General features: G+C 35.9%; 2 protein-coding genes across 2 annotated transcripts in view; one reads left to right on the forward strand and one right to left on the reverse strand.

Annotated features, from left to right (window-relative positions):
- The window catches only part of LOC141289255 (cytoplasmic dynein 1 intermediate chain 1), an 88,327-nt gene extending 80,593 nt beyond the window's left edge, over positions 1-7,734 (forward strand). The window contains exons 17-18 of the mRNA XM_073821350.1: positions 1,102-1,227; positions 4,482-7,734. Of these exons, the coding sequence (XP_073677451.1) occupies positions 1,102-1,227; positions 4,482-4,592 (237 nt within the window). The 3' untranslated portion in view covers positions 4,593-7,734. The remainder of the gene's footprint in view (positions 1-1,101; positions 1,228-4,481) is intronic.
- A 23-nt stretch (positions 7,735-7,757) lies between these two features.
- The window catches only part of slc25a13 (solute carrier family 25 member 13), a 56,572-nt gene continuing 50,369 nt past the window's right edge, over positions 7,758-13,960 (reverse strand). Inside the window, exons 17-18 of the mRNA XM_073821351.1 lie at positions 11,523-11,613; positions 7,758-8,664 (exon numbers count right to left, since the gene is read on the reverse strand). Of these exons, the coding sequence (XP_073677452.1) occupies positions 8,496-8,664; positions 11,523-11,613 (260 nt within the window). The 3' untranslated portion in view covers positions 7,758-8,495. The remainder of the gene's footprint in view (positions 8,665-11,522; positions 11,614-13,960) is intronic.

Genomic DNA, 13,960 nt, shown 5'->3' on the forward strand with positions numbered 1-13,960 from the left:
TGGTGGGCCGTTATTGGCGTTAACGTGCTGCATTAACGTGAGACTCTTATCGGGCGATAATAAAAATATCGCCGTTAATCTATTCTCAAAGTTGGGTTGGGAGCACAGCACATGTAGTGTAGGAATAGTTGGTTACACAAGTTTGTATAGTTAATTGTGTTGTAAATGCAATTGTCAAGCAGTTTGTGATGCATTTTGGAAATAGGAGATGAGCCCCTGGTCTAATGCGCCACCTGGCTTGAGAAACCCGTTCTCAAAGACTTACTTTTAGTCATTATTTGGGTAGCACACATATTCTGAATGCCTTCGGCAGAATTCAAATTAGCCATTTTAATCTAGCTTAATCTAGATTAATTCGAAGATTACAGTGAGATTAATCTAGATTAAAAAAATTAATCTATGCCCACCACTAATTTTAACTTTTTTAAAACATTTAATAACAGTAAACAGTTATATTAAATTGTAATAATATTTCTAATAATATTACTATTTTTACTGTATTTTTTTGATCAAATAAATGCAGTCTTATTGAGAATAAGAGACTTTAAAAAAATATAAAAATGTATTTAAATATTCTTAACACTTAAAAAAAAAAATCACTAATCTCTTCTTTATTATGTTATCTTTATAATATTTTTTAGGGGTCGACTGATATGTGTTTTAAGGGCTGATGCGATACCGACTATTACAGATCAAGTAGTAGACCAATAACCGATATTTTGAACCAGCATATTTATCTGGTGTAAAAATGGAAATTAAGAATAACAAGGGCTCTAACAAAAACTTTTTTATTTTTCCTAATGGAAACGTTCAATTTGAACTTTTTTACGCTTTTGAAAATAGAAAATGTCACTGTAATTTTTACTGTATTTTTCATCAAATAAATGCAGCTTTATATCTAAAACATTTAAAATTCTTAGTGTATATGCTGGTATATATTTCACAGTACAAGAGACTTCATTTAAAAGCATTTTAAGAATCTTGAAAATCCCCAAACCTTTCAACGTCTGAGCATGTCCATTATCCTTTATGAGTGCGTAATTCACATATTGCATGTTTGAAATGAAGCTGTATATGATTAGAGGTGTGTTTTGCGTCCAGGTGCCCACCGCCAGTGTGACAATAGAGGGAGCCCCCGCTCTGAACCGCGTCAGATGGGCCGCTGGGGGCAAAGAGGTCGCAGTGGGAGACTCAGAGGGACGTGTGTGGATATACGACGTTGGAGAGGTACAGTATGAATCTTTTGGCACTAATGAAGCATCGCAATGTGCAAAATTACTGTTATTATTGTTCTCTCAGGATATTTTCAGCTGTACGGCAGCTTTGCGAACATCATCGACCCAGTACGGCCTGGTGGCTGAATGAAAGTGGAAGTGAAATTGAATCTCTCAGAGTTTGACATAAAGGGTTTGCATGTTTACCAAGCTCTCCGCATGGCTAGCTTGTTTTTGTTTGAATCTTTTATTTTAATTCCTTATTTTAAGGCAGTCTCCACATGACTTAACCACCGCCACAGAGCGGCAAACCACCAGGACTCCCATGTTCACCATGTTCTTTTCGGGCTCCGGGTTTCGCCTCGTGTGTGGGGCAGTGCTAAACTTAGCGCAGTGTGTTGTGGTAATTGGAGAGTACGTCGGTCGAGCATGTGGGCTCCTTGGGTTGATGATAATGGTGGGTCATCAATAAAATGAAGTGAAGGAAAGTTGAAGGGTTTAGGTGGAACGGGGCTTATTTACAAAAGACTTTGACATGAAGCACTCAACATGGCCTCCATCAGCCGAGGCAGTCACCAACTTCCAGTCGCGGCGAGAAGCACCACTTCTGACGACTGCCGAGCTCCCTTTGTGTTATATTTAGTAGACTGTGTTAAATATTTGCTTTGGATCACCACAGCATGTTTTCGCTACGCTTGAGTCATATTGCATAAACTTCAGATGCCATTTCGGGCAGTGTACAGTTGAAGTTAAATAGATTTTGTTCTTTAGCCGCGGGTCACCCCCTGTAGGAGAGTTTTTCAAGGACAGAAATATACTCTATGATGTACTGAAACTCTTGCTTTGCTAATGTATAATTCTATGACCATAGAAGAAGACAGTTTATGCGAATATCTGCTGTACTGCCCCCTGTGGCGAAGCAAAGAACGCAACACGTGACCCTGGACCACAAAACCAGTCATAAGTAGCATGGGTTATATTTGTAGCACACTGTATGGGTCAATTTTTTATTTTTATTTTATGCCATTGTCATTAGAATATTAAATAAAGATCATGTTCCATGATGACATTTTATACATTCCCTACCATAAATATATCAAAACTTAATTTTTGGTTTGTAATATGAACTTAATTAGATTTTTTTTTCAATATTTAGATTTTTTGTACCCTCAGATTTCAAATTCACATAGTTGTATCTTGCACAAAAACTGTCCTATTCTAACAAAAGCTTATTTATTTAGCTTTCAGATGATGTATAAATCTCAATTTAAAAAAAAGTGACCTTTATGACTGGTTTTGTGGTCTAGGGTGAAAGATGATTCTACATTATGAATTACGTTCAGATTATCAAGTGTTTATGTTCATGTTCTTGCCTATTACTGCAGTTCATACAAACTATGATTTACTGTACACTTCTTTTATGACCAACATTAATTTTATGATTTAAAATTCATATGTTTAAGAAACAAGGTTAAACACCGTCTTAAATCTTAAATGTTAAACATATCTTATTTTCTAGAAAAAAAATATTTTTACTGCTTCAGTTATTAAAATCTAAATAACTTTTGTCTGCAAAATGATGTGGTCCAACCAACCTGCAGAAAAAAGAAACATAAAAAGGAGCCTACCAGACCATAAGGACTGTGTGTTACACTCAGTAAAATATCAGAGATTTTTATAACAAGGGAAATTTTATTTCAGTTTGCAAAATGCCATGTGATTGCAAAACACCCTAAAAAGGGATTGAATTATGATATCTTTAAAGATATATTTAAGACGTTTAATTAAGATGTACAAGGTACACAATTTTAATATTTTTACTCAATTTGACCACATGACATTTTTGGATTTCTTAATTAATTGTATAAAACTTTTGCAAAAAAACATAAAGATATGTTTATGTAAATATATGTTTCTGTTTTTTTTTTTTTTTAATATATTTTTTAAATAATAAATACATTTCCCAGTCACATTTACTTGGGTAAATAACATTACTTACACTATCAGAAAAAGAAAAAAATAATTCTATTTTACATTTTTACATTAACAGTGCAGTTAATATTTTGTTTATTAAAGCCAAAGAATCTCATCAGGTTAGTGTTTAAAGCATTTTACATTTATTCCAAAATAAATATAAAATAATAATATTTCAAGGCAGTAACAATTTAAACAATATAGTTTGTGACCTTATGTTCAGCTGTTCTTTTAAATAATTAACTTTTTTATTTTTTTATTTTCTGGATCATCAGTCATCAAAGCTAGGTAAATATAGGTCACAGACACTGAGATTTAGTGATTACTCACTAAAAACTCAGATCATGTTTTCAGGCCATTTTTTGGCAAAGTTATTATATCTAAGTGTGTGAGTTGTTCTCTCAGACTGATTTGCGAATGCAAAATGTGCACAAACGCAAGAGGCAGGATTTATCGCATGAACCAATTACAGCTGATCATATCCAGTCATATCCAATCATATCGCGACGGAGGCATTGGCTCCTCTTACGTGTCTTTCCCCATTCATTCTCAGTTATTCCCCACTAAACTCACCACATGTTTTAGGGGGTTTGTTAAATCTCAATGGGCTCAGGGGAGGTGAAAGAGACTTTACCTGCTGGTGTCACTGTTGGACATTTTTTACATGTTGTAATTTTGGCCTTGTTTTATTTTTGTACTAGGATTTTTTTCTCATCCAATATTTTGAGAAGGCACTGCCTCCCTTGCCTCCTCAGAGGAAACGCCCCTAAATAATACATACGCATAGTATATAGAATATAGTGACGAAATCGCAGTGTTATAAGGTCATTTATTGATGAAGGCCTCTTAAGACCCCCTGCTGTACTATAAAAGAGCTTGATTTGGTCTCGGGTTTGGAAGTGGCTGTCATCTCCTCCCACCTCTCTATTCCTGTTTAATTATACCCTGTAGATCTCTCTCTATCTCTCTCTCTCCCTCAGCCTGGGCGGCAGGCAGCCGTCCTTTCTCATCTAAATCTGACTCTGACAGCAGAAAGCGATCCCACATCGTCACCCAGCCGGCCCATAGTCCCCATCTTCCCCTTCCTGAGAACTGACACGATAAATATTCAGCACTCAAAGGCCAAACAAGCAGCTTTATTGTTCTGTCTCTGAATCACAATGTGTGGTGATCTCTTTCCTCTCCCACACTGTGACAGCACATGTAATGCGTAGCTTTTGCTCTTGATGTGGCGCTTTGGAGGGGTGGGGGGTGTTTTTGGCACTGGATTTCTAAAACGCTCATCTGTTGCAGCTGGCCGTGCCCCACAGTGAGGACTGGGCCCGCTTCGGCCGCACGCTGATGGAGATCCGTGCCAACCGCGGGGACGGTGAGGAGGAGGGGCCCGTGGAGCTGGCCACGTAAACACAGGATCACAGTCATCATCACCAACCCAGACTGAGCCTGATGTAACACACCCAATTAGCATGTCCACTAGTACTGTGCTCTTTTCTCCAATAAAAGGGACCGTTTATCCAAATAATGAAAATGGGTTACTAGGGCTGGGTAAAAATATAGCATGATTTTTTCCTCCAAACCACTTTTACCACAGTGATTCCGTTGGTCAGCTCAATCATGCAGGCACCTGTCAAGAAAAGTTTGGAAATATTTGCAGTGGATCAAATCGATACAAACAGTGAGCCTAATGCTGTCAGGATGTGCTACCAGCACTTTACTGAGTTTAGGTTTAGGTTGGGGTCAAGGGTTAGTAGTTGGTTTAACACTGTGTAGGAGTCTGAACTGTGATTACACGACCAGCTTTGGAATCAGCTGCATAATGGGTTTTTTTGCTTAAAAATATAGTTCACCCAAAAATTCAAATTACCCCATGATTTACTCATCCTCATGCCATCCTAGGTGTACATGACTTTCTTCTTTCAGACAAATACAATTGGAGTTATATTAAAAATGCCCTGGCTCCTCCAAGCTTTATAATAGCAGTGAATGGCTGTTGAGATTTTGAAGTCCAATAAAGTGCATCCATCCATCATAAAAAGTGCTCCACACAGCTCCAGTCAGTTAATAAAGGCCTTCTAAAGTGAATCGATGTATTTGTGTAAGAATAATATCCATATTTTAAACTTTATAAACTGTGATCTCTAGTTTTAGCTAACTGTCGTACACGTTTATGAAAGAATGGCGATCCAGTAGATGACGTAGGAAAAAGCTGTAGCGTAAGCTCTGATGAGAATATGCTAGTCTGACGAGAACCAAGTTTTGTTTACAGCAAAGGGAAATCAGTCTCCTCTTGGCTTATATCGAAATCCTTATATCGAAAACATTTTTCTTTACAAATCCTCGTTTTATACTTCTAATTTATGACCAGTGTTTTGTTTTGCTCTCTCCTCTGCACTTCTGCGTTCGCCTACACCAAGTGTGGAGCACTTTCTATGATGGACGGATTCACTTTTATGGGCTTCAAAAATCAAGTTATTCATTGCCATTATAAAGCTTGAAAGAGCCAGGACATTTTTTTATATCTGTTAGTACTGTTTTAATATATATTAGTTTGAAAGAATAAAGTCATATACACCTAAGATGGCTTGAGGGTGAGTAAATCATGAGGTCATTTCATTTTTGGGTGAACTGTCCCTTTAACTGGTCTAGAGGCAAAAAATCATTAGTAGACTAAATATTGATTTCCCAAGAAAAATCTCAGTTTTTCCAATCAATTTTAGTTTGAGTAAGTAATAACTTCGAGGCTGTTTAAAAAGTATGTTCTGTAAGGTATGAATGTGTGTAGTGTAAATTTACTGCATTCCTTATCATTGTCATGTGACCTGCTGGACTCGTGGGATAGTCCATTGAATGCACACTTAAAGGATTAGTTCACTCAAAAATGGAAATGTTGTCATTAATTACTCACCCTCATGTTCCAAACCCGTAAGACCTTTATTCATCTTTGGAACACAATTTAAGATATTTTTGATTAAATCTCTCCATAGACAGCAAGGGTCATTCCACATTCAAGGCCCAGAAAGGTACCAAGAACATCAACAAAATAGTCCATGTGACATCAGTGGTTCAATCGTAATTGTATGAAGCTACAAGAATACTCTTTGTGTGAAAAAAAACAACTAAAATCACTTTATTCAGCAATTCATCTCCTCTGCATCACCCTAGCGCCATTTTGGAGAGTATCACTACCATGCGCCTGCTTTCTTCTAAACATAAACAAACAAAAGTTTTCAATTTAACCACTTGGATTTAAACCGATTTAGTCACATGGACCCACTTTGTCGTATACCTTTCTGGACCTTGAACGTGCTGTCTATGCAGGGTCAGAAAGCTCTTGGGTTTCATCCAAAATATCTTAATTTGTGTTCTAAAGATGAACGAAGGTCTTACGAGTTTGGAACAACATGAGGGTGAGTAAATAATGAATGATTTTTGGGTTGAACTAGCCGTTTCAGAATCTCGTCGAAAGTAGGGAACTTTTTCTCCTACTGTTTTATGAATACTGTGAATACTACGTTTTCACGTGGTGCATTTGCGCTACATGAACGCAAAGCTTGGGCCATGTTGTTACTTTTTTTATTTATATTTTTTCGTAATGTGCAGGGTAATGTACTAAGTTAGAAGTATCACGTGTTTATCGCAAAGCTTTCCAATTCCAGCAGCTGAAAATGAAATCATATTGTGAATGTGAGTTTGCTGTGTAAATGACTGTGTTGTTTGTGTACAGCGAATTACTAAGGACTTTCTACTGATTTGTCCAAGCGGAACTAACATACAGGACCAATGTTGTCCGAATCACGAAAAAATGACTTTTACTAGCCCTGGATGTTTAAATGATTCAGAAGTGAAGACAGCTTACCGAAAAGAATGATTTGAATGAGCCCATTGATGAATTATGTAATTCACAGAATTAATAAAGAATGTCTATCATAGATCAAGAAAATAGAGGTTGTAACTTGAGCAGCTTGTTCATTGTTCATCGTTTCATTTCTCATCTCAAGTTTGGAATGACATGAAGGTGAGCAAATGACAGAAATTTTCATATTTCGATAAACTATCCCTTTAATGTTGTTACTCATGGGTTTGTTATTACGCATTAAATTTAGGTTTCATTTCCGTGCGCTTTATGTACAGTTTTGTTGTGCGAGAGTTAATTGTTTTTTATTGTTACGTCCCGTCTCATTATTACCTTGATAGCAAATACTGCTAAACCAGTTAATAGCATTTTTGAAAATGTAAATTTGAAATAACCTGCTGCTAGAAAGGCATCTTCGATGTTGGTTTGTGGTTATTTTTTAGTATACTTGAATAGTGTGTGTGTGTGTGTGTGTGTGTGTGTGTGTGTATATTTTTGTACTGAGCCCCTGCATGAAGTATTGACAAATTAAGTTATTTATCAGTTGGTGACTGTGTCAACAATATTCACAGTGGCTTTCTCATCAGTGTTACAGCGATGCAAGCAGGTATTGTGTGCTTAAAATATGTTTCACATGTTAGAAATAACGTTACTGATAACGAGTATTGGCAAATAAAACATGCTTCTAGAAACCATTATAGTTTGATCTACTTTAATAAATCTGTCCATCAGTACATCTATTGCTGCCATACTTACAGTAAGGCACAATCTTAACACTATATGTAGCCTACAATCAGCTCTACTGTACAGCTCACATTATTTTTCAAGGGGTTGAGAAATACAGACTGACAAACATCATCTGTAAAACCTCTCATTTCATACTGACCATAAATAGCCGCTGTGTGTAGATTCCCAACACACAAATTCAACACTATACAAACATGAATATATATGAAACACTATAATACATTCAAATTTGAGAGTCCACGTCAGTAATGAAATGAACTGCCCAATGAGTGCTATGTGCTTAGTTTTACGGTAAAAGGAGAAAGGAAAATGTAAACCGTTGCACATCTATCATGTAGAAAATACAAGCTGGATCTGCTTGTATTGGTTTAAAATACAAGCAATATTAGGTTAGTCCATATCCATTTAGCTGCAAAAGGTCATTTTTCAGGTAAATAAAAAATACAGTAAAACTAAGTGAATCAAATAAAAATGATTTCCATTCAAAATCAATCTACAATCCAACTGAAGAATCCAGGACTTGTGGTGGTGGATTTAAAAAATATGAAACATCATCCCATCTATGCTGTACTTTAAAGTTGTAATTTTCACTTACAATCACATAAAACCCTCAGCAGATGAACTGGAAATTGTTTTATGATCTCAACAAAAAGTTCGAGACTGATATGCGTGTTTGTTCCAGTGCAGCTGAAGTGGATGCGTCTGCTTCAAACGTGTGGGGCGGCAGGCGCTCTGAATCGTGGTAGATGCAGTCCAAATTTACTCTCGATGCCAGCAAACGTGGCCACAGCCAACCTGAAGCCACCGATGTGGTCAGGATTGGGCGCCGGGAGGCTGATCCGAGACTTGGGAGTAGGCTCTGCGCCAGCTGGTTTTCTGTGGTGAGGAGAGAGGGAGAGAGAAGATGGATGAGGAGGAGGAGGAGGAGCAAAGGGAAACTTCACATTCTGCTGTGTCCTGTCAAAAAGAATAAACAGCCTGTCTCAATAGTGAAAACAAGAATATTTTCCCCTCAAGTTATGGAACACAGAATAAATGAATAGACCAGAACTGAAAAAAAAAGAAGAAGAAAACTTTCCATTTAGGACACAAATCCTATTTTGGGACGTGGTCTTACCATTTTAGCCTGAATGAAATCATAATCATGTAGCTCGGATTTGTTTGAAGCACCAAAAACCAGACGTGAATATGAAAAACTACATCTAAATTTGAGTATCCACATAAGCAATAAAATAAACATGTCAATGTCTATGTGCTTATGTATATTTATGACAAAAGGGAAAAAGCATGTAAATAGAATTTCACTATGACCACATATGAAATTCATCTTTTCATTCATTTCGTATATGCTTGCGCTGTTTTTTCAGTTTCTGTTTTAGCACAGCTTTTGGAATACATGATTCTGACTGGTCAGTTGTGGCATTCAAGTATTTTTTTTGCTGTCCCAGGCAAATTATGTTCTACCATACAAAAGTTTGGGGTCAGTAAGAAGAAATGAATACCTTCATTCAACTAGGACGAATGAAAATAATCAAAAGTGAAAGACATTTTATAAGATTTCTATGTCAAATAAATGCTGAACTTTCTATTCATCACAAATCAACGCATATATAAATTATTTCTGAAATATCATGTGACACTAAAGACTGGAGTAATGATGCTGAAAATTACAGGAATACATTTTAAATAATATAAAATAGAAAACAGTTATTTAAACTGTAATGGTATTTTACAATATTTTAATTTTTACTGAATTTTACTGTATTCATTTTACTGCATTTATCAAATAAACGCAGCCTTAGTGAGAATAATACATTCAAAAACATTTAAAGAAATTAATTATAATTTAGAAATGATACAATTCACAGATTTGCATTTTATTAATTTTTCTAATTTAAACATCAAAACATTCTAACATTATAATAGAAATAAGATTTTAAAAGCAATATTTATTCAACTTTCACAATATATAATATAAATTATATTGTACAATATAATCAATAATTTATGTATAGACATATATATATATATAGTTTTTAAACAGTAAGATTTTGAATGTTTTTTAAAGAAGTCTCTTCTGCGCACCAAGCCTGCATTTATTTGATCCAAAGTACAGCAAAAACAGTAATATATTTTAATTCTTTTACTATTTAAAATAACTCTTTTCTATGTGAATATATTTTAAAATGTCATTTATTCCTTTGATTTCAAAGCTGAATTTTTTGCATCATTACTCTAGTCACATGATCCTTCAGAAATCATTCTAATATTCTTTCTGATTTGCTGCTAAAAAAAACATTTATTTTTATTATGTTGACATATTCTATAAGTAGAATTTATTTCAGGTTTCTTAGATGTATAGTAAGGTCAGAAGAACAGCATTTATCTGAAATAGAAATCTTTTGTAACATTATAAATGTCTTTATCCTCACTTTTGATCAATTTAAAGCATCCTTGCTAAATAAAATGATTATATATATATATATATATATATATATATATATATATATATATGTATGTATGTATGTATGTATGTATGTATGTATATATATATATATATATATATATATATATATGTATATATGTATATATATATGTATATGTATATATATATATATATACACATATACATACATATATATATATATATATATATATATATATATATATAATAAAAACAAACAAAAAACTAAATTACTGATTCCAAGCTTTTGAATGGTATAGTGCATAATGTTACAACTGCTTTTTATTTCTGATAAATGCTGATCTTTGGGTCTTTGTATTCATCCAATAATCCTAAAAAAATTACTCAGCTGTTTTAGATACAGTATAGATATAATAATAGATGTTTCTTAAACAGCAAATCAGCATATTAGAATGATTTCTGAAGGATCATGTGACACTGAAGACTTTGAATTGTACCGTTTTCACATAAAAATGTCATAAAATGTCCTGAAATACAGTCTGTATCCTAAATGGAAAGGTTTCAAAAATGCCAAGAAACCACTGTTCATTTATTTTGAGTTCCACAACTTGAAAGGAAAGTATTCTAGTTTTCACAATTCAGTCAGGCTGTTTATCTCCAGTACACTTTTTCGATATGACAGCACGTATTTATTAAAGCGCTAACTGAGCCACATGAATCAATATATAAACAGGTATAAAAACAAATCCATGAGCAGGTTTGTATATATACCATGTTCTTTTATATGCTCCTGTGGTTTCTGGGTTTCAGGACAGCACAATATTCCACGGGAAAATAAGGTCATTCTGTCCAGAACTGGAACAGACTCCAGTCAAAGCAATTCTCCCCACCTCAAATCACTTGGACACATGGAGCCATGTGGCTATGGAAGAGCATTTCTAGAAATGTCACCTCCAGGCTTCAGTGAGTCAGCTGACCCTTTCTAAATCATAAAGCGAGGGTGTTTTTCGCTTCGGCAGGAGAGATAAAAGATGCCACGGCAAACAGCTTTCAGTCCAGGCGCTCGACGCTTTCTTGTGTAGTAATTAGGCCTTCCTGCCTCAGCTGTAACAAAGTGCCCGTCGAAATGAGAGTCTGTGCTACAAAGCCAGCCCTCTCTAAACAGCTATTAATGAAATTTCAGGGCATCTGACATTTCAGTGCTCTTCACGATCACACTACGTGGCCCACAGCTTTTTTCCTAATGGAAGAATTCTAAAGAAAGTGTTACTAAACTATTTCAAAGTTTTAGGAAGCGTGAGAGTCTTACTGTCCACCGAAGTCTATGTAGAACCACCTCTGCAGGAGCTCATAGGTCACTAGAGTCACTCCAAATTGAGGCGAGGAGCGAAACACACGTGCTGAGGAAGAAAAAAAACATTAAAATGAAGCATCAGCAAGCAGTCTATATAGATTCTACATTTATAAAACAAATCTGTGTTCATTCTATTGTTGATTCAAACCTGGATAAATCCATCAGTAATTTTTTTCATTTTATTTTTTAAAACCCTATAAATCATTACCCTTTTTCAGAACAAGCCATTCTCAGATTCTTGGCTGTGTGACGTCACACAGGCCCAGGTCCCTCCCACAAATATTGACTGACACAGCTGTTTTAGCATTGACCCACTCTGAGTGAGCTGTAAACAGTCTGCCATTGTTTGGACACCACAGCGGGGTAGACAAGAATGTCTTCTAATCGACTGAGATGTGTTGTTGTTGGATGTAATAATGATCATAGCAGTCGTCTTTTACTCCCGACATCTGAGCTGCTGAAGACGCAGCGGATTACTTTTGTTTTTGAAAGGAAAGCTTCATCTACAGAAGAATTGAATAAAATGGTTTTTATTATGAATCTTTGCAAATCGCCTTTTCGAATAATGTGCTATTTAGCAAGTTCTGTGGCTAAATGCGGCTAAAGTTTACAGTCTCGCAGAGAACAGCTCGTCACCACACAAAAGAGCTCAGTAGCATTTAAAGGGACATGCACCGAAACGGCTCGCTGTGAATAGAGCTGTTTTTGACAAGGTAATAAGGGTGTTGTTTTAAACTACCATTGAGAAATTTGAACCAAAGTATGTTGTAGACTTTTCATTAAGACCTTAAATCATATCAACTAGTTGACAATCGGCATCCGATGACCTCTTTAAAGGAACACTCCACTTTTTTTGGAAATAGGCTAATTCTTCAACTCCCCCCGAGTAAATAAGTTGATTTTTACCGTTTTGAAATCCATTCAGCCGTTCTCCTGTTCTGGCGATATCACTTTTAGCATAGCTTAGCATAGATCATTGAATCCTATTAGACCATTAGCATCACATTCAAAAATGACCAACGAGTTTCCATATTTGTCCTGTTTAAAACTTGACTCGTCTGCAGTTATATTGTGTACTAAGACCGGCGGAAAATGTAAAGATGCGATTTTCTAGGCCAATAAGATTAGGAACTACACTCCCATTCCGGCGTAATAGTCAAGGAAGTTTGCTGCCGTAATATGACCGAAGCAGGCGCAGTAATATCGCGCAGCACAACGTGACCAACTGCATGCATAGGGAGCGTTCCTCGTTGGAAGTTACCTAGCTGGGAACTCATTTCGGGCGCTGCGTGATATTACTGCGCCTGCTGCGTCCATATTACAGCAGCAAACTTCCTTGACTATTACGCCGGAATGGGAGTGTAGTTCCTAATCTTATCGGCCTAGAAAATCGCATCTTTACATTTCCCGCCGGTCTTAGTACACGATATAACTGCAGAAGGGTCAAATTTTAAATAGGACAAATACCGAAACTCATTGGTTATTTTTGAACGCAATGCTATTGGTCTAATAGGATTCAATGATCTATGCTAAGCTATGCTAAAAGTGATATCGCCAGAACAGGAGAACGGCTGAATGGATTTCAAAACGGTAAAACTCAACTTACTAACTTGGGGGGGTGACCCATATCAAATGACCATATCAAAACTTTAAATATGCCATTTCCATACCTTTTCACAAAACTTATATCTACCACACTTTTATCATAGGTAGAATGCAAAATGTTTCAATATAAACAGTTTACATTTCAGTCAAATGTAAATATTTTAAACCTATAACGCACAGGAGAAAAATCAACCCTCCGCAACAGTTTAAAATCAGCCCAATTCCATGGAAAAAATGTGGACCACAACTCGGAAAACAAAATACTGATAGGATGCCACATTGTGCGGCTTTTGGTTGTAATTTTCAGTCGTAGGGCAACAAGAGACGAGATGTAAGTCTTCACTGCTTTCCTAGCGATTAGAAGAGGAGAAAAGAAACAAAACTTCCTAAAGACCTGCGTTTTGGTTCTCACTACTTTAGCCTGATGCCTTTGAGGCTTTTAGTAAACCACAGCTAATTAAAGAGCTTGCAGGTGCCAATGGATATACAGTAAGTGTAGGCCTTCTTATCGCTAGGAAAGTAGCGAAGACTTACATCACTTCTCTTGTTGCCCTTTGAGTAAAAAAGTTATAACCAAAAGACACACTATGTGGTATCTTAACAGTATTTTGTATTCTTGAGTTGTGTTGCAGTAAAAATAGCAATATGTAGCTCACTGAGTGCAACCATTTGATGTCATCTTCACAGAATTTTATTATTACGAATGTTTTGTAAACCCAGCTCCAATATACACGCTGTCTATATGATGTTTGCAGTATATTTCAAGTTTTCTGAAGTCATACTTTTTG

Source organism: Garra rufa, chromosome 17 (assembly GCF_049309525.1).
Source record: "Garra rufa chromosome 17, GarRuf1.0, whole genome shotgun sequence".
NCBI lineage: Eukaryota > Metazoa > Chordata > Actinopteri > Cypriniformes > Cyprinidae > Garra > Garra rufa.